Source organism: Heptranchias perlo, chromosome 29 (assembly GCF_035084215.1).
Source record: "Heptranchias perlo isolate sHepPer1 chromosome 29, sHepPer1.hap1, whole genome shotgun sequence".
Taxonomy (NCBI): domain Eukaryota; kingdom Metazoa; phylum Chordata; class Chondrichthyes; order Hexanchiformes; family Hexanchidae; genus Heptranchias; species Heptranchias perlo.
Genome location: NC_090353.1, coordinates 18,885,639 through 18,910,933, shown reverse-complemented (window position 1 = coordinate 18,910,933; position 25,295 = coordinate 18,885,639). Strand labels below are relative to the sequence as shown.

Below are 25,295 nucleotides of genomic sequence, written 5' to 3'. Positions count from 1 at the left end.
TATTTATTACAGATTGATTTACATTAATATTTATGAATGAAAAGCGTACCAATTAAAGAATGGCAATTTAAAAATAAATAAAAGATTTAAAAGATAGTGATATATATAAAAGACGATACAAAGACAGTTATTTATATAAAATACTGTTGGGGAGAGGCCGAAAAGGTGTTGAGAGAGTTCTGAAGGGCTGACCTTGTATCTCCCAAGAGGTGGCAGTGGGGACAGGGAGCCTCTTCCCTCCCTGCTTCATCCAACCCTATCAGCATATCCTTCTATTCCTTTCTCCCTCATGTGTTTATCTAGCTTCCCCTTAAATGTATCTATGCTCGTCACCTCAACTACTCCTTGTGGCAGCGAGTTCCTTATTCTAAGCACTCTCTGGGTAAAGAAGTTTCTCCTGAATTCCCTATTGGATTTATTAGTGACTATCTTATATTTATGGCTCCAAGTTTTGGTCTCCCCCGCAAGTGGAAACATCTTCTCTATGTCTACCCTATCAAACCCATTCATAATCTTAAAGGCCTCCAACAGTTCACCCCTCAGTCTTCTCTTTTCTAGAGAAAAGAGCGCCAGCCTGCTCAATCTTTCCTGATATTTATAACCTCCCAGTTCTGGTATCATTCTAATAAATCTTTTTGTACCTTCTCCAGTGCCTCTATATCCTTTTTATAATATGGAAACTCTATTTGGTTAGAGTTAAGAAACAATAGAGGCACCATTGCACTACTGGGTGTAATCTATAGGCCACCAACTAGTGGGAAGGATATCGAGGAACAAATTTGCAGCAAAATTACAGAGAGGTACAAAAACAATAGAGTAGTGATAATGGGGGACTTCAACTATCCTAATATAGATTGGGATAGTAATCATGTAAAGGGAAAAGAGGGGGAGGAATTTCTGAGGTGTGTTCAGAAGAACTTTTTTGATCAGTATGTTTCCAGCCCAACGAGGAAGGAGGCATTGCTGGACCTGGTTTTGGGGAATGAGGTGGGTCAAGTGGAGCAAGTATCAGTGGGGGAACATTTAGGAAACAGTGATCATAGTATCATAAGGTTTAGGCTAGTTAAGGAAAAGGACAAGGAGCAATCTAGAGTAAAAATATTTAATTGGAGGAGGGCCAATTTCAATAGGTTGAGAACGGATCTGGCCCAGGTAAATTGGAATCAAAGATTGCTAAGCAAAACTGTAATGGAACAATGGGCGGCCTTTAAAGAGGAGATGGTTCGGCTACAGTCTAGGTACATTCCCACGAGGAGGAAAGGTGGAGCAACCAAAGCCAAAGCTCCCTGGATGACGAAAGAGATAGAGAGTAAGATGAAACAGAAAAAAGGGGGAGTATGACAGATGTCAGGTTGATAATTCAAGTGAGAACCAGGTTGAATATAAAAAGTACAGAGGAATGAAAAAGGAAATAAGATGAGCAAAGAGAAAGAATGAGAATAGACTGACGGCTAGCATGAAAGGGAATCCAAAAGTCTTCTATAGGCATGTGGCCGCCTGCCACCCCAAAAAAGACCCATTTATTCCTACTCTCTGTTTCCTGTCTGTTAACCAATTTTCAACCCATGCCAGTATATTACCCTCAATCACATGTGCTTTAATTTTGCACACTAACCTCTTATGTGGGACTTTATCAAAGGCCTTCTGAAAATCCAAATAAACCACATCCACTGGTTCTCCCTTATCTATTCTGCCAGTTACATCCTCAAAAAACTCCAGTAGGTTTGTCAAACGCGATTTCCCTTTCATAAATCCATGTTGACTTTGTCTAATCCCATTGATATTTTCTAAATGTCCTATTATCACATCCTTTATAATAGACTCTAGCATTTCCCTACTACTGATGTTAGGCTAACCAGTCTGTAGTTCCCTGTTTTCTCTCCTTCCTTTTTTAAATAGTGGGGTTACATTTGCCACCCGCCAATCTGCAGGAACTGTTCCATAATCTATAGAATTTTGGAAGATGACAACTAATGTATCCACTATTTCCATGGCTACCTCTTTTAATACTCTGGGATGCAGATTATCAGGCCCTGGGGATTTATCGGCTTTCAGTCCCATTAATTTCTCCAGCACTATTGTTCTACTAGTACTAATTTCCTTTAATTCCTCCATCTCACTAGTCCTTTGGTTCCCTAGCATTTCTGGGACGTTATTTGTGTCCTTTTCCGTGAAGACAGAACCAAAGTATTTGTTTAATTGCTCTGCCATTTCCCTGTTCCCCATTATAAATTCTCCCATTTCTGACTGTAAGGGACCTACATTTGTTTTCACTTATCTTTTTCTTTTTACATACTTGTAGAAGCTTTTACAGTCCACTTTTATGCTCCTTGCAAGTTTACTCTCTATACTCTATTTTCGCTTACTTCTCTTATCTGTTCTGGTTCATTTCCCATTACTAGATCCAGCAGTGCTTCCTCTCTTGTTGGGCTTTTTACATACTGGGTAAGAAAGGAATCCTGCACATACAGTAAAAACTCCATTCCCTGTCCCCCTTTACCTACCTCTTCTTGCCAGTTTACTTGGGGGTAGTTAAAATCTCCCATGATTATTATTCTCTGTCCTTTATTCATTTCACTTATTTGCTTACATATTTCTTCCTCTGTAGTATACCCCTATTAGTGTGATTGATCCCTTCTTATCTTTTATTTCAATCCTTATGGATTCTGTTTCTATCCTTCTGCTAGTTATGTCCCTTTTTTCTATTGCCATTATGTTATCTCTAATTAGTACAGCTATTCCACCCCTTCTTTCTTTCCTATCCTTTCTGATTATGTTATAACTCTCCAGTGGCTGGAATCATACCTAGCACAAAGGAAGATGGTAGTGGTTGTTGGAGGCCAATCATCTTATGCCCAGGACATTGCTGCAGGAGTTCCTCAGGGCAGTGTCCTAGGCCCAACCATCTTCAGCTGCTTCATCAATGACCTTCCCACCATCATAAGGTCAGAAATGGGGATGTTCGCTGATGATTGCACAGTGTTCAGTTCCATTTGCAACCCCTCAGATAATGAAGCAGTCTGTGCCCGCATGCAGCAAGACCTGGACAACATCCAGGCTTGGGCTCATAAGTGGCAAGTAACATTCGTGCCAGACAAGTGCCAGGCAATGACCATCTCCAACAACAGAGAGTCTAACCACCTCCCCTTGACATTCAATGGCATTACCATCGCCGAATCCCCCACCATCAACATCCTGTGGGTCACCATTGACCAGAAACTTAACCGGACCAGCCATATAAATACTGTGGCTGCAAGAGCAGGTCAGAGGCTGGGTATTCTGCAGCGAGTGACTCACCTCCTGACTCCCCAAAGCCTTTCCACCATCTACAAGGCACAAGTCAGGAGTGTGATGGAATATTCTCCACTTGCCTGGATGAGTGCAGCTTCAATAACACTCAAGAAGCTCGACACCATCCAGGACAAAGCAGCCCGCTTGATTGGCACCCCATCCACCACCCTAAACATTCACTCCCTTCATCACCGGCGCACTGTGGCTACAGTGTGTACCATCCATAGGATGCACTGCAGCAACTCGCCAAGGCTTCTTCGACAGCACCTCTCAAACCCCCGACCTCTACCACCTAGAAGGACATGGGCATCAGGCACATGGGAACAACACCTGCAAGTTCCCCTCCAAGTCACACACCATCCCGAATTAGAAATATATCGCCGTTCCTTCATCGTCGCTGGGTCAAAATCCTGGAACTCCCTTCCTAATAGCACCGTGGGAGAACCGTCACCACACGGACTGCAGCAGTTCAAGAAGGCGGCTCACCACCACCTTCTCAAGAGCAATTAGGGATGGGCAATAAATGCCGGCCTCGCCAGCGACGCCCATATCCCATGAATGAATAAAAAAAATATTTAGTTTCCATTCCTGTTCTTCATGTAGCCATGTTTCAGTTATTCCTACTAAATCTGGTTCCTTGCTGTGGATTATTGCCTCTAGTTCATCCGTTTTATTTTGGACACTGCGTACATTGCTGTACAGGCAGTTTAATTCGTCTTTAATAGTTGTTTCTTTTACTTTATTTTTAGCGGTCATTTTATATTTCTGTTTTATAACGTATTTGTTCCTTGACCGTTTATGTTATCTTTATTCCTTACCCTGGTCTGATCTTTACACTAATTTCCTGTTTCTTTTATCTTTAAGCTTTTGTAATTGCTACCAGATTCCTCCCCCCATCTTACTAGTTTAAAGTCTTATGCATCACCCTATTTATCCTTTCCATTGGACTCTGATCCCATTCCGATTCAGCAGGACAGCTTCTTTCTGTCCCAGTACTGCTGCCAGTGTCCCATGAAATGGAACCCCTCCTTCCCACACCAGTCTTTCAGCCACGCATTCACCTTCCTGATCTGCGTATCCCTATGACAATTAGCATGTGGCTCGGGTAGTAAACCTGAGATTACTGCCTGTGAGGTCCTGCTTTTTAATTTAGTTCCTAGCTTCTGAAATTCCCTTATCAGGACCTCCTCCCTGTTCTTCCTTGAGTCATTGGTACTTACATGGCCACGACAACTGGATCCTCCCCCTCCCTTTCCAAGTTCCTCTCCAGTTGCTCCGAGATGTCTTTATCCTTGCACCAGGTAGGCAAAACACCCTCATGAACTCTTGGTTGCGACTGCAGAGGACACTATCTAGCCCCCTGATTATAGAATCCCTTATGACTACAACCTTTCTATTCTGATCCTCCCCCCATTTGTCTGCCTCATGCTCCACGGTGCCACGGTTAGCATTCTGGGCATCCTCCCTGCCTTCATCCTTATCCTCACAGGTATCCAGTATCTCGTACCTGTTGGATAGGAGCAGTGTCTGCGGGACCTCCTTCTCTACCTCCCCCACCCTTATGTGTCGGTGTGTCTCTAGCTCAAAGATTCTGAGCCAGAGTGTCTCAAGCCAGAGACATTTATTGCAGATGTGGCAATCCGGAACAGTCTCACTGTCCACAAACTCCCACATATTACAGTGTTAGCTGAATGCCAAAACGGGAAGAAAAACTTTGCAGCAGCAAAAAACACCTCCAAAAATTCAGATAAGACTTGGGAATAGGCCAAAAGGTGGATGAAGCAGATTGCAAAAATTAAAATAGATTGGGGTGAGGCCGAGCAGGCAGAAAAGAGGATGCTGGAGACCCAACCTAGGGAAGTTTCATGATGGATTGTTTTATTCTTGATAATGCGAAGAAAAATGTAAAAATCTATAATGTGTTGAATTTGCTAAGTATGTCACGCACTCCTTATTTGGGCATGTACATGGCCTTCTTCGATCTCGCAAAGGCCTTCGACTCTGTCAACTGTAAGGGATTGTGGAGCATCCTCCTCAAATTCAGCTGCCCGCAGAAATTCGTCACCATTCTCTGCCTGCTCCACGATGACATGCAAGCCGTGATCCTCACCAACGGATCCACCACAGACCCAATACAAGTGCAAACTGGGGTCAAGCAGGGCTGCGCATCGCACCAAAGCTCTTCTCCATCTTCCTCGCTGCAACACTCCACCCCATCACCATGAAGCTCCCCGCTGGAGTGGAGCTAACCTACAGGACAAGCGGGAAACTGTTCAACCTTCGACACCTCCAAGCCAGAACCAAGACCACCCCAACTTCTGTCATCGAACTGCAGTACACAGACGACGCCTGTGTGTCCACACACTCAGAGGCCGAGCTACAAACCATCATCGACGCATTCACCAAGGCGTATGAGAGAATGGGCCTAAGGCTAAACTTCCGGAAAACAAAGGTCCTCTACCAGCCCGCTACTGCCACACAACACTTCCCCCCCGATCATCAAGGTCTTCAGTGAGCCTCTGGACAGTGTGGATCATTTCCCATACCTCGGGAGCCTCCTCTCGCGCAAGCAGGCATCAACGATGAAATTCAACATCGACTCCAATGCGCCAGTGTAGCTTTCGGACGCCTGAGGAACAGAGTGTTCGAAGACCGAGACCTCAAATTCAGCACCAAGCTCATGGTCTACAGAGCAGCCGTGGTCCCTGCCCTCCTGCATGCATCAGAAACATGGACAATGTACAGCAGACACCTCAAATCCCTGGAGAGATATCACCAACATTGCGTCCTCAAAATCCTGCAAATCCACTGGCAGGATAGGCGTACCAACATGAGCGTTCTCTCCCAGGCTAACATCCCCAGTATCGAGGCACTGGTCACGCTCAACCAGCTGCGATGGGCGGGCCACACTGTCCGCATGCCCGACACAAGATTCCCTAAACAAGTGCTCTACTCCGAGCTCCGCAATGGCAGGCGATCACTAGGAGGGCAGAGGAAACGCTATAAGGACATTCTCAAAGCCTCCCTAAAACAATGCAACAACCCCACCGACATGTGGGAATCGCTTGCCTTAGAATGCCCAAACTGGAGAAGAAGCATCCGTGAAGGCGCCAATCACCTCGAGCGTCACCAAGTGGAGCGCGTGGAGGCCAAGCGTAAGCAGCGGAAAGAGCGCGCAGAATCCAGAATGTCTCACCCATCCGCCTTATTAAACACTACCTGCCCCACCTGTGGCAGAGTCTGCGGCTCCAAGATTGGACTATTCAGCCACCGCAGAACCCACCCTCCCGGAGTGGAAGCAAGTCATCTGAGGGACTGCCAAAGAAGAAGATGATGATTTGGGCAACACTATTCATGACACACTGTAACACCTGCAGCTGTACACCTCGACCACTAGATGGAGCTTCATATGCTCCAGAAGCTGCAGATCCCCACACCTATATCTACAGCAACACTAATGCACTCTGAGGGAAAATTTGCTTTGTTCTGAATTTCTGAGGGCAAAGCCATAGGAGATGCACTAGTCAAAATGGAAAATACAAAAAGGGAAAACTGAAGAGAGCGAAAAAGAAAATGGTGACTAATTTTTCTGAACTTACTGTCATCAAGGAGGGAGGTTTAAATGCTATCAGTGTCCCGGAGCTGTGAAAGTTCTGAAGATGTACAATGATGGTTTAATCTGTGGGGAACTGAAACTTCTGAAGCTCCATCTAGTGGTGGAGATGGAACTGCTGGCATGATTGGGGCCCGTGATAGTTAGCTGCTTACAATGGGAAATCCTATCAAAGTGCCTCCTACAGGTATGATAGGGAATAATGATATCCCAAATAGAAGAATGCATAACATATGTACAAATTTTAATATTATAGGAAATTTGTGCATTTTGGTTGCTATTACCTTGAAAAACTGGTTGCAAACTGTTTCCTACTATGTGATCATGTCACTGGCTTTTGTGGACTTCTTTTTGTGCTCCCCATGCCACTCGATGGACAGTTGGCCAGGATATGAACAACATCTTCATAGCTCTGGCCATCCTGTGTTGTGCTTTATTGATCCTGCACCTTTAGGTACTGGATATCACAAACTCCATAAATCAAGTCAGTAAGAGGATTATTAAAAGAGCAATAAGCCGAATCAACTTTCTTTGATTTGCAATATCGATCCTACTGATGTTGGATTGGAGAGCTCGAGCAAATAAAGCTGATCTAGACACATGTAAAGCAAGTCAAGACCCTGATTACACCATTCTTCCTACCTTCAATGTATTTTACATATCCCTCATCATACTACCAGTCCCGCAAAGATCTTCAAAGCAGTCAGATTGTGCATCAGAAAGATGATTTAGAAGACTGAGACACAAGTACTTTGTCAACTGAGTGCCAAAGTGGAACTTTACAAGAAGGAAAACTGGAGACAGATCATTAAGATTTGTTGAGCAATTCCAGTGGAGGTCTAATTAAGCTATGACATCGTGGAGACTAGAAACATTGCGAGTATCACATAATTACACTTTTGTTTGTCATCGCTCCATGTACCATTAGTGAAATCGTGTGTGATGTCTGCACAAAAACAGTTGACGTGCTGGAATCACAATTTATCAGATCACAATGGGGAAATTAATTTGCAGGATTGTGACTAGTTTCAGACAGAAAACTGTTTTATTACAGGAGCTATATATGGAAACCATGTATTAACATGTGCACCACATATTAAAGTATATAGTAGGTTCATATGAGAGAATATACTCCACTATCTTCAGTAAAAACTATAATCATAGAATAGAATCATAGAAATTTAGGGCACAGAAGGAGGCCATTCAGCCCATCGTGTCTGTGCCAGACGAAAAAGAGCTTCCAGCCTAATCCCACATTCCAGCTCTTGGTCTGTAGCCTTGTAGGTTACAGCACTTTAAGCGCATACTGTGAATCATGTATGTTGTGGTAATCTATTAACTAATATAGCATTTGTTGACTCTTATTTCTTTCTATATCACTATACTTTTTAAGCTGAAAAATTGCAGTTAGTAATTAAAATGATATTCTTCTACTGTTTTAACATGAGCACTAAGCCATTTATTTTCAATGGGTTAGCACCTCCATAAAAATAGCAGACAAAGGAATATTGTATGAATGCTTTAAGTGTTTGTCTGCTAATGTTGCCAAAAATAACTTCTAGGCTTTAGTCTTAAAGTGAATCATTGTTAATTTAATAGTATCATATATTAGCTCTTCATCGCAGTAACTGCACAGCCTTACAATCTTCATCAGAAGCTGTTGCCTGATTGCAGGGATGCCCAGACTCTTTCTTGGGTGCTGCTGCCATCCCATTCATGCCGCAGCAGCATGCAAACATTCACAGAGGATGGCACATTTCAATAAACGGGAAGATGGCAGAAATGCAAATTATAACTTCTGGCTGACTAGAACAGATTTCAAAAGTCTCCAATATTAATCAGCAGCTGATAGTTTGAAAATTCACTGTTCCATACACTCTCACATCCACACAAAAAATCAGGATTTATTTTATGGGGTTTTCACTGTGCCTGCACCTTTAAGGTTGCTGTTACCTTTAAGGCTCCAGAAGTACCCAGACTTCTTCTTCCCTTCCAGTTTGTGCCCACTAGTACATCTCCATATGTACCTAGTCCACATCTGCTTTATTTAAATTACGCCTGAGAGGCAGCTTGGGTGCTGAGGTCATGGTCCTGGTGCAGCACAGTTCTGGTGTGTTTTGCCCAAATTGCTCCTGGTCGCTGCCAGGAAGGAAAATCAGCTTTGCTATGTTTGATTTGGAGAGTGCTGTTCTGTTGTCAGTTCCATTTCCACTGCACCATATCATAATTATTCTGTCCCTTCATTAATATATATCTTTTCTAAATTGGGGGTTCAATCAAAACATATGTTCGCTGAGCAATGCTACATAGTTTCATCTGAAAAAAATCTTAAATGCCAGCATTGGCTTCCAAAGAGGACTCACATGGTCAAAAATAAGATGCTCTGAAATTATTAATTAAATGCAGGTTGATGGGGTACAATTTATGGGCCATTCATCATTTATAATTATCCATTTAAATATTGGAATGCAATTTCTTATCAGCCCATACAGTACTAACAATTTATCTATCTATCTATTATTTCAAATCTTGCATCTGCATGTACTTCCTGTCTAACATCTGTAACAACTACGAAAACTGCTAGATGTTGTAAAAACCTAACTGGTCTGCTAGTCTCCTTCAGGGAAGAGAACCCGCCATACCCATCTGGTCTGGCCTACATGTGACTCCAGTTCCGCATTGTGCGGATGACTCTTAATGGCCTCAGGGCAGCAAGAGACATATGACATATTTCCTGGCATTTACATGCTAGCAATGGCAAACACTTTAGAACAGTTACTCCTTGATGGCACAGTTTCTGCTGACTTTGTGTCTCTGCATGGGGAAGGTGAAAATATACAGCAAAATCTCTCAGCACAATATAGCTGATCACTACCAGATATATGCATCGGGATAAACAGTTGCCAAGACTACTCAGGTAATAACAATTAGGATTGATTACTGGGCATCAATTACACATATATCTATCCATGGCCTTTGCAATTGTCTCATCAGGTGATCCTGTGGGCAATGCTCTTACAGTTTGGTGATGTCATGAAAAGATGTGGATTGATTGGCTGGTATCTGCACTTGTCAATCCTATTTGTGACTGAGAGCTTTATTTAACTGTGAAAGATATCTTTTTGATCTTCCTTTGCCCCAGTGCAGACTTCAAAGTGAAGAGACAGGGTAGTGTAACAATGGTTAGCAGCAATGATCCTTCAGTATTTTTCTGCTTCACCAAGTGACATTTCTTAACCTTGAGCCTAGCAGAATGCTCTGTGAGCATCCAGTCTCACACACAACGTCTCAATCCTGGTCTAAGAGTGTTACTTCCAAAATCTACTAGAACTTCAAGACATTTATGATTTTGAAAGAAGAACTGTAAAATAAGTAGTGTTGTAATCTAGTGAAATCTGCAATCTCATGGGTTACACCGGCATCGCACCCAACAATGTCCTCTAGCACAGACCCTGCTGGAATTTGGAGGTTAAGTAGGAGGGCACCTCATTAGCATGGGGCAGGTGAGCGCAAGCGCCAATTTGGGCATATCTCTGGCCTGTCCCATGCCAACAGAAACTTCAGCCTCTGCCCAACCTGGCAATGGTCTGATGAGCCCCCGATCAATTTTAAAAAAACATTCGTACCTCTTCGGGGGTCCAAGCCATTTGCCATGGGGTGCACACACAACCTTATGGAGACTGGTGTGCCTCCACTCACTTGATGTACCAGCCAACACATAAACACCAGGCCTGACTGTAGACCAGGAGAGGGAATTCCTGGCGTAGGGAGTCCTTGTCTCTGGCCCGCCATTTATCTTGTAAGGAGTGGATGAAATTTCCATCCCTTACCAGGTATTGAGGAAACGCCCAGAAACAGTGGATGGCTGTTTCCCTGAGGATTCTGGCAGCCTCCTGCCGGTTTTATGATGGGAGACCAGCGGAAGCCCATGGAATTTCAGCCCTTTAATATTCTGCACCTTAGTTACCATTCAAACAGAGTAATTTTCTCGCCTCCTGAAGAGTAAATCATACCTAGAACTTTGTCTCAATCTTACATGAATGTGATGAATAAGTTTCACATTGGAGAGATATGCCCACAGCTAACAATCAGAAAATTTCCTTGCATCCTTCCATAAGCCTCAGGCTGCTTCCTCTAAAGTTTCACAGTAACTCTCGCTGTGTAACTGTAACAGAAAGAAAGAAACAAGGTGAGTAGTCGTAGCTTATTCCCATGCTAGGGTCTTCCCAAGTCTCAGTACTTTGAAACTTGGTATTAGTCTAAATGCCATTTGAGATGAATTGAGTGCTGTAAACAATCTTATACAAGGTAGGATAAATCTGAGAATGCTAGAAAAGGCAGAATATGTGTAGGAACTACATATTTAATTGCAGCAAGGTGCACACCCAAAATCAGTGTAATGGAGGAACAGAGGAGACTTTACTCAGATGTGAGTCAGTGATACTGAAGTACAATGTCTTGCTTGGATTGAGTACAAGTTTCTGACCTTATGCATATCATTTAGAGATTAGAAATACATCACAGATATTGTACATTTTACATCATCCGACAATGAGAACATTTGAAGATTAGGAAACGTTGTCTGAAGATTTTCCACCTCTTCTGCATACTGACGCTATGAGTGTGTGCACAATTCACGGTGTCTAATTGATGCTGTGTCCCTGGAGCTACTCAAAGGATCTACTTTAACGTTATCAGGGCTGTCCTAAGATTATTCAGCCCGCTGTTGATTCAGTGTCTGCGTATCCCTGCCAGATTAATGAATCAGGGATTGTTACAATAACTAGTTAATAATATTTTGTTTAGTTTTTATTTTACTCCTCTGGCCTAATGACCGCAAAGCACGATAAATGGGACAGAACAACATTGTGAAAGGGGAGATAGCGCAGACTTCCTGCTTTCAGGTCAGGTCAGCTGAAATGTCTTGGAAACATGACAGGATTATGTAGGCGATATTGAAAAAAAGTGACTCGGGGCAGGAATTTCCTTGGTGTTGCTCCCACTTTGCCGCATTTCCGGCATAGTTAAGGTGGAAACCCCCACATGAAACAGGCATGAGTTTCATATTAATATGCAGGAGCGCTGATCTGAGGCCTCCTGTGTTCCTTTCCTCCTCTTACGCTCCTGTGTCCCTTTCCTCCTCTTGGCAGAAATTAATGCCCATTGTAATTGGATATCTGGGGTTACCTCTGGGTTTCAATGAAAATAAAAATCAGAAGAAATTTAAAATGGGCTGCCGATTCCCGCCATCACCCATTTTACACTATCGCACAAAGTCAAAATCTACCCCTAACACTCAAATGGATTTAGCACCATTTCTTAATCTTTTAGGCATGACTTGCAATGGATGAGGAAAATCAGCCCCTTGTTAGATGTCTGCCAAGACATCAAAACTTTGCAAAACTTGACCAGTTTAACACAAGAGTATGTCACAATATTATCATAGAAATTTCAGAACAGATGGAGTCTATGCAACTCATTGTGCTTGTTGCAGTTAGCTCCACATCAGAGCTGCCTATTTTCATCCCATTCCCCTGCCCTTTCTCTGTCCCTTTGATATTTTTCTTCTTAATTAATTAATTCATTAATTATTTTCTGACAATGGGAGATTTCCTCTGTGTACTGAGTGCAGTAAAATCAGAAACACATTTACGACTTTACTACACCCAGTACACAAAGGAAATCTTCTCCCAACTAGGAAAGTGCTACTGAGGCAACTACCTGGTTTAAAAGGCTACCATTTCCAGTTAAAAACAAATCCACACACATGCATGTACAAAGACACACACATGCAGAGACCTGCATACATGAATATGCATAAATACTGTCACGCATGTGGACACACACACACACATTTTCACATTCAAACTGATGGATACGCACAAACCACAGCATACACATCTACGTGCACCTGCACAGAATTGCATACAAACACACATGGACACATGCATACATGAACATTCACACATTATGAACACACAAACATGGACATCCATATGTACATGGATGCACACTCATACGTGCACACACATGGATGATACACACGCATACAGGTCTGCCCCTTTTTTGTGAGATTCTTGCTGAAGTAATTAGACTGTTTTAGACATTCCTTTGCTGACTAGTTTGATTAGAAATGCACAGATACAGAATTTACATGGTTGTATTTGTTTATCTCCCCAGTACTGAGCCTTTTTTAGTCTCAGGGTCACATCATGGTCTCACTATCCAAATGCTTCTGGTTTTCATGCTCCTGGCTGATGAGCTGATAAGGTTTCTCATTCTCTTCAATGACAGAATTTCCAACTTCTGTATCCTGTGTGTGCAATTCATGCCTTGACAGGTGCTCCACAATGCCCGCTCCCAATGAGTCACCAAGCACATTGGTGGTAGTTCGCAGTCGATCCCTGAAAAATGAAAGCATTATTGGTTTCCTCAGTTTTAGGGCAAACCTAATTACCTCTGTTGGACATAAAGGTTGCATTTATTTCTGTGTGCCTCGGCAGAGAGAATGGCCAATAGTCCCAGGAATATACTGTGGATTAAATTCTGGTAACCTTGCAATGGTTACATCAGAAGTGTAGTCTTTCACTGAGGGCCTCAACTGAATATTTCAAACATGACACTTGCCACTGGGAGGAAAAAACCTTCATCACAAAAAACAACAGATTGGATTGAAGTTTTTTTAGCTTTGCTTGTGGCGTTAGTCAAAGTCTAACAGGTTGAAAGGAAACTTTATGGCATGTATACATTACTCATCTACTTGGGAAATGCTGCATAGCTTTACCATGGCAGATTTTTGAGGTTGGCAAACTTTTTTGTTTGTTCCCAGGTCCTTCGAACATTGGACCCCCTTGTTGACCCTTTCTGCCACCACCTCCTATGCAGTCCCAATGGCTTTTCTGCAGGGAGAATACCCTTCACTACCAAACAGGACAACTCTCCTTTGGCGCAGTTTGTGAACAAGAAGCTCCACAATTGTACCACAGAATGGTGGGGTTCTTTGCAGGTGCTGCATGATTTCCTGCCTCTGTTCTTGTTGCTGCTGAAAAGAACATCACCTCCCCCTTAAATGGCAGCTTCAACCCTTTAAGAGGATATACCACATGCCCTTTGACAAATTACCAGCAGGAGGCTCATTCCAGGCTGGGAGCTTGTTCTCCATATTTAATTAGATCGATCCTGAAAGAGTCCCGTAGTCCATTTTTACTTTGGATGAGCACTAAGCTCACAGCGCATCCGTCCCATTGTTCAAACTACAGTGCCAGAAAACCTACCCTATAATGACATTCAATAAGTCACAAAATTTCTGCATTTGATTTGCAAAATAAGAAGTGAAATGAAAACACCTTCTGCATACAATCATATCATCAAAATGACAGATGGGCATCATTGAAATATTCTATTCCCTGAATGAGGTACCTGGAGTTTAGCAGCCTAGCTGAAATGTATTACTTTATATTGCATTCCAAGTAAATCACCTGCTACTTCTAACCCAAGCAGCTATGTTCAGCTGGGTTAACAAAACCTTCTCTAATATTAAGTAATCTTCAAGCTGCTTAATCAGTATAGAATAGTCCTTTACTAAATCTCCCTAATTAATAATTTAGTACAAATTTGTTTCACTGTAATGTTAAAAGGCAAGAACAATACTGAGCCTGCGTACAGGAACCAGTCCACTGCGATGATCAGGGTGATGTCCTCCGTGGGAAGTCCAACTGATGTCAAAACTATCACCATGGTAACAAGCCCAGCCTGTGGTATTCCTGCCGCTCCAATGCTGGCTGCTGTCGCTGTGATACTATATTGTGGAAAAGAAAGCAGAGACTGTACACATATTCAAGTAGAACAAAAATTCAAATTTGGCTCAATTGAAATTACAATTTTTACTATAGAAACATAGGAAGAGGAGTAGTCCATTCAGCACCTTGAGACTATACCGCTATTCAATTAGATCATGGCTTATCTGTACCTCAACTCCAGTCATCTGCCTTTGCGCCATATCCCTTAATACCCTTACCTAACAAAAATCTATTGATCTCAGTCTTCAAAATTTCAAGTGACCCAGCATTCAAAGCCTTTTGGGGGAGCGAGCTCCATATTTTCCACTACCCGTAGAGGGAGAAAGAAGCTTAAGAATATTTTTAGTAGACACAATTTACCCAAATTATACTTATAGAAACAACTGCTGCATTTACATGCTTATTAATAAATAAAGGGAGAAGCAATTAGGCAGTTTGTCCGAAGTCATATTAGCCTAGAAATTATTTTTGCAGTAATGTAGGCTTAAATGAGCTGAATTGTTTTGCTTGGTGTGAGATCACATGCATTATAAATATCACATGATCCACATGCAGGAAAGAACAGCCTTCAATCAATGTGACGACTCTCTCAGCAGAAATGGAACTGGAGAACAGATCCCTCACACCAATCAAGGAGGCCAGCTTGAAAATCAGTGGTGGGGACAGCATAGAGAGAATGGGAGTGGTGAAGCTGGAAGCTTACCTGTACGTCATGCCTAGCACAATAATGTCCATGTTGTATAATGTTATTCTACTGATTAACTCATGCAGACAAACTCATATGAACATTAGGAAAGGTGAAGGATGAGTAAAGGCTATTTGGCTCAACGACCCCATCACCAATACTCCAGCTCATCCAGCCTCACATCTTTGGTATTCCACAGCACAACTGTGGTTTCTATCCACAAAACTGGGATCTTAGTGAACCATACAGAGCAATTGTGCTGATAGCAGCTGCTCCTAATGCGGTTCTTCGGGCTGTTGCCGCACATATATTGGATGGTTTGAAGACCCAGGGAATAATCAGAAAGGAGTGCAGGGAAAAAATCTGTAGAATGAAGGAGCACCCCTACCCTCAAAGCACCTGGTTCACCAGGCATGGGAAGAAATCACTGAGCAAGTGAGTGTTGTTTCACAACCTGCTACATTTTGCTTTTGTGATGAAAGTACAGCACAGGTTCCAGCTTCATATGAAGTTGAAGAATATCATAAAGCTCAGGGGAAACCCACTTCCGTTCCTTTCATTGGTTTTGTAAGACTTTTGATCTACTATCTCATGCAGCCCTCATGAAGAAGCTGGAAGCTATGGGAGATTTTATCTAGCATGTGTACAGAAGCTTCAAGATATTTGTAACGAGAAATAAAAAATTCACTGATCTATGTCCTTTGACCGAGGTGTGGGATTGACCAGTGTCACTGATCCAATTCGATGATGTGTTGATAAATGATAGATGATCTCAGAATATTTGTTCCATATGAAAAGGACAAAAGAGTGTGCAAATAGTGGGGGAGGGGGAAATCAAGAGGCACATGAGAGGTCCATGTACAATAAAAGCATTAGAAATAAAGAAACAATAAAGGGGAAAATTGTACCAAAGAAAGACTGCAGATGCAGCAGAAATTAAATTAAAACAGAAAATGTAAGTGAAACAGAGTGGATCCACCAATTGAGAGAGAAAAAGGATAACGCTGTGTTCCGATGGGGATTTCCAACCCAAATGTCAACCTACCTCCCCTCCTCCCAGATACTGACAGATCATCCCCATGTTGCCAACACCCACTGCTGTGAAGACAATGGAGGCTATAGTTAAAGTCTGAAGATAAGTGCTGCAGTGTGCCCACAGTACTGCTCTTGAATCTTACATTGAGCTTCATTGGAATAATAATGGAGGCCAAACACAGGGAGGACAGCATGGGAATGGGAGGCTAGCCACAGAAAATCAGGGTCCCACTTCGACAGAATGAAGATTATGAGCAATGTGGTCAGTTAATTGGCATTTGGTTTCGCCACTGCAGAGGAGACTGCATCGTAAGTAGGAAATACAACATATTGCATTAGAGGAACAACATGTGAATTGCTGTTTCACATGGAATTAATGTTTGGGGCATTGAATAGTGGTGTGGGAGAAACTAAATGAACATGTGTTGTATCCCCTGCAGTTGCACAGGAAAGTATCAGCAAAAGGAAAACTGGGAAAAGGGGTGGGGGAAGAATGGACAAAGTTATTGTGGAGGGATTACTCACTCCAAAAGGCGAGGGGAGGGGAAAAATGTGCTTGAGTGTAGGATCATTTTTTAGGTGGTGGTAGATGATATGTGAATACAGAGGTTGGTGGGATGGAAGGTGAGCTTGTTGTTTGACGAGGGTAAGAGTGGAGGTTTGTGTAATAGGGTGGACACAGTCAAGCATAATCAAGATAGTTGTGGGAGTCAGTGGGCTTGTATTGGATGTCAGCAGAAAGCTCATCACCAGAATATATGAGAGAGAGAGAGAGAGAGAGAAAGAGAAATTGAAAGCATGGTTAATTAAATTCTCCAGATTGGAGCAAATCAGGAAGTGGCACCAGCGCAGTCATGAATATAACAGAGGAAGTAGCCAGGAAAAGGGTCTGAATCAGACTGGAACAAAAAGTGTTCCAGATAGCCCAGAAAATGCCAGGTGTAGCTGGGCCCATGCAGGTTCCCACAGCATCGCATTTTATCTGGAGGAAGTGAGTGGAGTTAAGAGAAGTTGTTGAAGGTGAGAGTAAATTCAGACAAGTGGAGAAAGGTGGCGGTAGATGGGGACTGGTTGGGTGACTGTTCATGGGGGTCGGAGGAGAGATGGAGGTATAATGGAGCTGGTGAAAGGGGGATAACAGAGCAGAGAATCTGAAATTGCTAAAATGACAGAGGGCATCATGTTAAAATTGGATAGCCATGTGGTGAAGGATAGAATTGTAGAGGTCGCTCGCGCTCACTCGAGCACGCACGCGGCCACACAGCTCTCCTATAAAAAGGATACAAGAGTGTCCCCAGTTGATACCCGCCATCTGAATACAATTAACACTAATTGTTATAAATCATGCAATTAACACATCAGAGGCATTATGGATATATGTGGCATTGTCAATGATGTATAAAGGTTACAATAATTTTGTTTCGACATATAGTCAAGAATCTCTTGTGATGTAGCCCAGTACTTGATAAACCATGTTGGCAACAGCTTCACACTGACATCTAGCATCTCTTAGTTCATCTACTTGGTTCAGATCTCTTTGAATGTATCAACTGTTTGACATTCGTCACCTGGCCATGTAGTTTGGTGTCCTCAGTAAATTATATAGTTGGCAAGAAGTGCCTTCCTCTATATTGTTTTTGAACAATGTGTATAACTTTATTATGTTTACTACATTTACTTAATTTACTGGAAATTTCTTAATCACAAATGGCATACAGATCACAGTGAACAAAAAAATAAGGAAATAGGAGTTAGATGTAGAAATCAGCAAACTGCAAAGCTGAATCTAAATTGATCAACTTGGGATTTGGATTTCAGTTCAACTCCCCATGAGTACTGTACCTGATAGTGATGATTTGTCCAAAGTTTAGTTCATAGTTGTTGACCTGTGCGATAAAGATAGCAGCCAGAGCCTCGTAGAGTGCTGTGCCATCCATGTTAATAGTAGCTCCAACAGGAAGGACAAAGCGAGTAACACGTTTGTCTATGCCATTATTTTCTTCCAGACACTTAAAGGTGATTGGGAGAGTTGCTGAGCTGCAACAATAAATAGACTGAACTATTTAATCCATTAGAGAGAGATACAGAGGAAGAGAAAGCGAGGGACATATGGAAAGATATCCAGAGGCGATAAGAGAGATGCAGACAGAGAAAGAAAGAAGGAGACGGTGTTTGTCCAGCAGGTACATCAGTGTGAACAGGTTATACTGACATCACATTGTTCAGGATGGACTATCTTACCTGGATGAAGTGCCAAGTGCAGTGATCAATGCCTGCAATATTCCTCCAATATAAATCCAGGGATTCTTGTGCGTGACTATAAAATAAAGAAGTGGCAGGACAACGAGTGCATGGATTAGCAGCCCAATTATCACCGTCACAGTATACATTCCCAGTTGTCCGCCCATCACAGCCAGGTCATTCATCTCCAGGATTTTGCCTGCAATCAGGAAGAGGATACCTATAGGGGCATACCTGAAATAGAAGAAGAAGACAGTGTTTTCTCAGGTTGGCAGTACCTTCCTCAACCAAGTTTTTAAAATTAGCTATGATTGCAAAGGTTTCAAATAATAAGAAGGGACACAATGGGATAGATTTTCACTGGGACCGCTGGGTGGAAACAGGATAGTGGTGCCCCAAAAATGATGGGGGAAAGCTTACCGCCCCATTCCCGCTCCGGCCAACGCCAACTTTGGAAGGCCTTACTACTGGACGACAGGACCGCCTGCCAGAGTTAGGCAGTAGGCCCTTATAATATGCAAATCAGGATCTTATGACATACACGGGACCCAGACTGACATTTTAGGACAGTACTCGGCGGAGCATGCACTATGCATGCTCTGCACAATATCAGCTGGCTGTGCAGTGGAAGAGGCGCACAGCAGGTAAGTTTTAATTGATTGTTGTGGTGCTGGGAGGATCATAAGTGCTCCTCTGGGATTCGCAAAAACAACCGAGGCCGCTGCCGCGCTGATATCCCTCTCTTCCTGACAGCGGACCCTCCTCGGATCTACCTTAATCCGGTTTAGAGGATGGCTGAGACGCCAAATATTGCAGCGGCCCGGAGCCGGCGTGCTGCCCAGAACACTCGTTTTCCGTCCGCAGCCTGGCAGCTCTATGGTAAAGAGGCCTGGCCCTTAAAATGGACCGGGCCTCTTGTCAGGGCTATCGGGCAGCCAGCAGGCGTGCTCTACCAGCCAGCCATCCAAAACCCACTTTAGTCAAAATCTACCCCTGGGTGGCAATTTTAACCTAATCCACTTGTCAGGAAACTGACAGGATCAGGTGTAACATTGGTTTTACACCCCATTGAAGTCAATGAAGATTAAAATTGGGCGGTGTGTAGAACCAGTGTACCACCTGATCCCATGGGTTTCTCGCCTGGCGAGTTGGGTTAAAATTAGCCTAATGATGTCAGACGTACACATAAATGGGGAGGACAATTCTAAAATATGTGGTGCAGTTTTGGTCACCATACCTCAATAAGGACCTAGAAGTGTTAAAAAAAGGGTTCAGATAAGAGTGACCAGGATGATTCCAGGCCTTTGGGGGCTAAGTTATGAATAGTTAAAGACCTTTAAAATTGCTTTTTACTGATTTCTGAGTTGGTGGATCAGTAAAATCTGATTTTGCCCATTTCAAACCTTACACAGCCTGAATTGTCTTGCTCCTTGTGGATCTGGAGATGTGCATGCGTTGCCCTGGTGATGTCATCATGTACATTGCGAGATGATATTTGTCTGCAACATCACAATGACGTTACTAGAATGATGTGTGTGCATCCCAGAACTGATTTTCAGTGTCAAATTCAGGAGGTGAAGCCAGTTTGGGTAAGTTCAATTGTTGATATTATTTGTCGTATTGCTTAAAGCCTGTTTCACAAGCTTTCCTTTTACTGCATCTGTTGGTAGGGTGGCCAACTCTTCAGAATTGCCTGGGAGTCATGAGCAATTAAAGACTAATCTCCAGGGCATTGTTAAGGAGAAGAATCATAGGAACATTAAACAAATTGTGTTTTAAAAAAAATTTCTTTGAGCACTTTGGTGACCAATAGCAAGAGTGTGTGTGTGTGTGTGTGTGCGCGCGTACGCATGGGGGGGGGGTGCGTTTGGAGGCAAGAGGTCATGTGATGACACCTCCAGGAATATGTCCAATCAGCGTTGGCAACCCTATCTGCTGGGGTAAAGCAACTGAGAGCAGGAGCAAAGCATACCCTTGAGGTCACTACCAGCTGAAGTGTGACCAGTGAAAAAGTACATGAGGTGTATGGATTGGCAGGGATCTAAAGAGGAGGAGCAAGTATCAAAAAAAGAGGAAGAACATTTAGAAATGTTTGTAAACACTACAATCTAGGACCTGTGAGCTGCAAGGCCCAGGGCGACCTGTTCCTTGGACACCAAAGCTGTTCAGATTGTTAATTGCCTTGTTCCTGTTTGAGGAGGCACTCCAGCCTCCTGTGGTCTGAGAGGATTATTAACGCCAGTCACGTGCAAAAAGCATTGTCTGATTGCACAGTTGCTGCTCCTTAGGCCCTGGGAGATCCCGTCAGGGGCGAAAAGAGAATCAAATCAAATACTTTACAATCCATTACTCAAGTTACTAACTATAGAAAAGATCCCTAAAAGTATAGTCAGTGAAATGCCAGTTCCGTAACTCACTCGGCTTTTTATATATAAAAAATATTTAAGAACTTTTTTCTCCTATTTCCACTTTATTGATTTTTGGTACCATTTGCCATTCAACGCTCTCTGAATTTGAGCTGTGCTACTGCTCACATCTTCAGTGTACCAGCTGGCTCAGCTGATGCTGAGAGAACATTTTTTAGACTTGACCACATCCTCGATTCCAGGAGAACTGAACTTGGCGAAAAGAGTTTAATGCAACTGCTGTGAACATATGCTTGCCAGAACTTTTGGAACTGCTATTGAGGCCTCATGAAAGTGGTGTCTGTGAACTGTGAAAATAATTGGGAGTTGTCATTGCGCTTAAATGCGCCTTATTCATCTCCTGCTTCTTTTCTTAAGGCTTAGAGATGTTGAAAATAAAAACTGATTTTCTCCAAATTTACTGGTGTTTTTTGGGCTTTACTTTTTCCCTGCTTAATTTCTCCCAGTTTTTTGTGTTATAAATAAAAATTAACCCCCCCCCCCCCAAAGATCCTGGGTTTTTAACTTTGCAAAGGACTTTCTAAGTCCTTTAAGAATGGTTCTAGTGACTAAATTTATTTTTACTGAAGAAAAGATTGCTGGGAGACATGACACAGGTCTTCAAACATAATGAAAGGTATATAGATGAGCTTGAAGTAAACAAGCTATTTATATTGGCCAAAGAGCATAGGACTAGACAACAAGAATGAAATTTGGAAGCCCTGAGCAAGGTTATAGGTTAGAAAAACTTTATTCTCCCACAGGCAAAGAGAAGGTTGATGATGTCAGACTAAACTGGCATCGTTAAAAGGAGCTGTCTTGCTATCTGTTCAGAAGCAGGATTGAGTGTTATGGAGACACTTAGCAACACTGCTTGATTTTTTTAAATTGGGGGACGTAGAGGAAGGAAACTAATCTTCTCTAAAGTAGGAGATTAATAGGTGGTGTGGGAGGGAATAGTTATTCATAGATTCTGGATGGAGCAGGCTTGATGGGCTGAATGGTCTTTTCTTGCTCTGGATTTCCTTAGCTGCCTATGAAAAGATCCATGTGATATGTATCATAGACTGTAGTCTAATAGGGCTAAGTAAAAAGTATCAGACCCATCACAATCTCACAGGAGCAGAATAACGTGTATTACAATCTGTAATCTTTTTCAGGCATACTGCAGTCTATCAGATGCTAAGTAATACCCAACAGACATACTGCCGTCCAACAGGAGCTGAGTAGCAAGCATCACACTGGTCTAGGTTTTCTGGCCCCATCCTCCTGGTGAATCTAGGATGGATGGGGCTGGAAATGTGCTCGTGAACATGCCTTGCTGTGTTCACATCTCCCCATTCCTTCCATTTCCTGGGGGGGGGGGGGGGTGTGGAACTCCGGAAGCTTCAAAAGCAACCCATTTCCCACTAAACTGCTGGTCCTCACACTAGCTGACATCATAAATAGTTACTTCTCCTTCAGGGGCTGTACCCCTTCCTTTCAAAACCACCATCATCACTCTCCTCCTCGAAAAACACTTGCTTAACCCCTCTGTCCCCACTAACTAGGGTTCTATCTCCTGCTTTATTTTCCTCTCCAAGGTTCTTGAACGTATCACCCTCCCTCCACTGTGCCCATTACTTTCATGGCTTGAATACCTTCAATCCAGCTTCCACAGTACAGCACCAAAATAGTCCTAATCAAAATCAGAAACTACATTGTCTGTGATTGTGACCATGGTGCATTATCCTGCCTCAATCTCTCTGAAGCCTTTTGACACAATCACACTATCCTCCTTCAATCCTTCTCTGTTGACCAGCTCCATGAGACTGCCCTCGCTCGGTTCCACTCATAGCTGTCCAATTGTAGCCAGAGCATTTCTAGCAATGGCTTCTTTTCCCACCCCTGTATTTGTTGCCTAATTTTTCTACGTGCAGTACCGTACACTTATCCCTGTTTAACTTCATCTACCATTGTTCCACCCAATGACATATTATCTAACATATTATCTAACTCACTTTGTAGATCTGAGTTGTCTCTTTAAATTCAACTGCCCTTCCAGTTTGGCTGTCAAGTTTGGAACAGTCACTTAGCTCCATTGAGCACTGTTTGAGTGCAAATCTAGGTGCCATGCAGGAGTACACAGCCCAGATGTTCACTAGTATAGTCCAATTGGATAGAACCGTGAAGTAGGGGTTCTCTGAGATGCATAGTCAACATTATATCCTCGATCTCTGAGGGAATAGCGACAATGTGTGCACATGCAAATGCTCTGAATGCATGGGTGTCACAGTGCAGTGAAGTTATAAGGGCCGGCTTTCAGTCTTTGTGGAAAGAGTGGAAAGCTTCAGGAAGGGAATGCAGGAGCTCATTTGGCTGTGAACATTCCTGCTGATGCAGGTCCAAGAATTGGCTATAAGAGCCCCTGTCCTCTGGATTTCACAGCAGCGCTTGCATCAGGATGTTATGATTGATATGGCTGCTGGCCACATTTCTGTGCCACCACAGATTGCTGAGTGACTGTCTGGTTTGCACAGCTCTGGATCCTTGCAAGGAAGGGCAGCAACATCCTTGGTCATTCCTGGGACTGGTGACGAGTATTCGGGATTGTTTGTGCACAGAAGCAGCAGACACTATTGATCCACCAATTTTAGGCTGCAGCAAATATGGCAGTCGCTGGACCAGGAAATACTTACAGGCATAGGTACAAATAGAGGAATATCCGTAAGAATGAGTACACACTGAAGCAGGTGACCACAGGATGACTCTTCATATTAAAAATACCTGATGGGCCTCCATCATGTATACTGGCACCTGCATTTCTCTGTAGTCATCACTTTTGATTCACTGCATGCTGATTTTGTGGCAAAATAGATAAGAACACATTGACTATCATAGACAACAGGACAGCTAGCTTCTTATATGCTACCAGGAAACTTTGAGTTTAGTTCTGTCCAAAAGGATTGCTGCTGTCAGTTGCTAGGCACCCATCAGCTCCACCAAAGGACCATACCTTTCCAGCAAACTACAAAGCAGCATCAGCACAGCAAAGCGCGAGCAGAAGGTACAGTCATCATTATCCCTACAACATTTTAATAGTACTAGTGTTGGAGCTCAGCTGAAGAATGTGCCAATTATCTACTGATGCTTGCTGGCTATCTGAAATTAACACATCATCCATAGCAGTCATATCTTCGAGTCCCTCTTCATTCAGCTCATCCCCTGAAGGCTACAGCCCATCAGTGATCTGCACGCTGAGCCCTTTCTTGATTATGGTATTATGGAGCATACAGCACACCATTACTATCTTAGACACCTTCGCTGGGGTAAACTGTAAGCTGCAGCCTAAGAGTTCCAGGTAATGGCATCATTGCTCCAAATTGTTGTTCAACAAGCAGCCTGGTTTTGGCACTGGCCTTGTTGTACAGCTCCTCCGGCCTTTTGGTTAACACAGTAACTAGTGTTATCAGTCAAGGTTAATCAAAATAGCTGTAGTCCCCAAGAGTCAGTGATCCAGCCTGCCATATTCATGGAACAGATCACAGAATCATAGGATTTACAGCAAAGGAGGAGGCCACCAAGCCCATTATGCCTGTGTCGATGCTAGTTCTTCAACTGGAGCTATCTATTATAATCTTATTTCCTTGTTCTTCCTGTATACTTTTATATTCTTCCTTTTCGAACACTTATCCAACACCCTCTTAAATGATGTTTTGGTCTCTGCCCCAATAGCCATTTGTGGTAAAGCATTCCCTGTTCTAATGATGCTCTAGGTGGAAAAAATTCTTCTAACTTCCCATTTCATTCCACTAGTGATAATCCTCAGCTAATTCTCCCTTGTTACCAATTTGCCAACCATTAGAAACAAGGGCCCAGAATTTCCTTGGAGCTGTTCCTGCTTCGCCGCCAAACCTGTGCCACACTTTGGGCAAAGTTAAGGTGGTGGAGCTAGAGCAGCTACGAGGAAATTCTGGGCCCTTGTTCCTAATGGTTGGCAAAACTTTTCAAGAGTCTGAAAACCTCTATCAGATCACCTTGAACCTTTTTTGTTCCAATCAGAGAAACCCAGTTTTAAAACTATACCCTCTCATTCCTGATATTATTCTAGTAAATCTTTGCTGTACTTTTTCCATGGTTCTAATGTCTTTACTATATTGGTGGACCCAGAACTGCCCACCATATTCCAACAGTGGCCTAACCAATATCTTATACAAATTCAATATCACTTCTCTGAACTTTTTTCA

General features: G+C 42.9%; 2 protein-coding genes across 7 annotated transcripts in view; one reads left to right on the top strand and one right to left on the bottom strand.

The window, feature by feature from the left end:
- LOC137299471 (ran-binding protein 3-like) overlaps window positions 1-25,295 on the top strand; it is a 303,210-nt gene that overhangs the window by 17,138 nt on the left and 260,777 nt on the right. The gene's annotated exons all lie outside the window — the stretch shown is intronic.
- The window catches only part of slc1a6 (solute carrier family 1 member 6), a 78,170-nt gene continuing 61,876 nt past the window's right edge, over window positions 9,002-25,295 (bottom strand). For all 6 annotated transcript variants that reach the window (XM_067968214.1, XM_067968216.1, XM_067968215.1 and 3 more), the window contains 4 exons: window positions 18,665-18,898; window positions 18,266-18,460; window positions 14,568-14,702; window positions 9,002-13,308 (listed from right to left, as the gene is read on the bottom strand). In XM_067968214.1, the coding sequence (XP_067824315.1) occupies window positions 13,110-13,308; window positions 14,568-14,702; window positions 18,266-18,460; window positions 18,665-18,898 (763 nt within the window). In that variant the 3' untranslated portion in view covers window positions 9,002-13,109. The remainder of the gene's footprint in view (window positions 13,309-14,567; window positions 14,703-18,265; window positions 18,461-18,664; window positions 18,899-25,295) is intronic.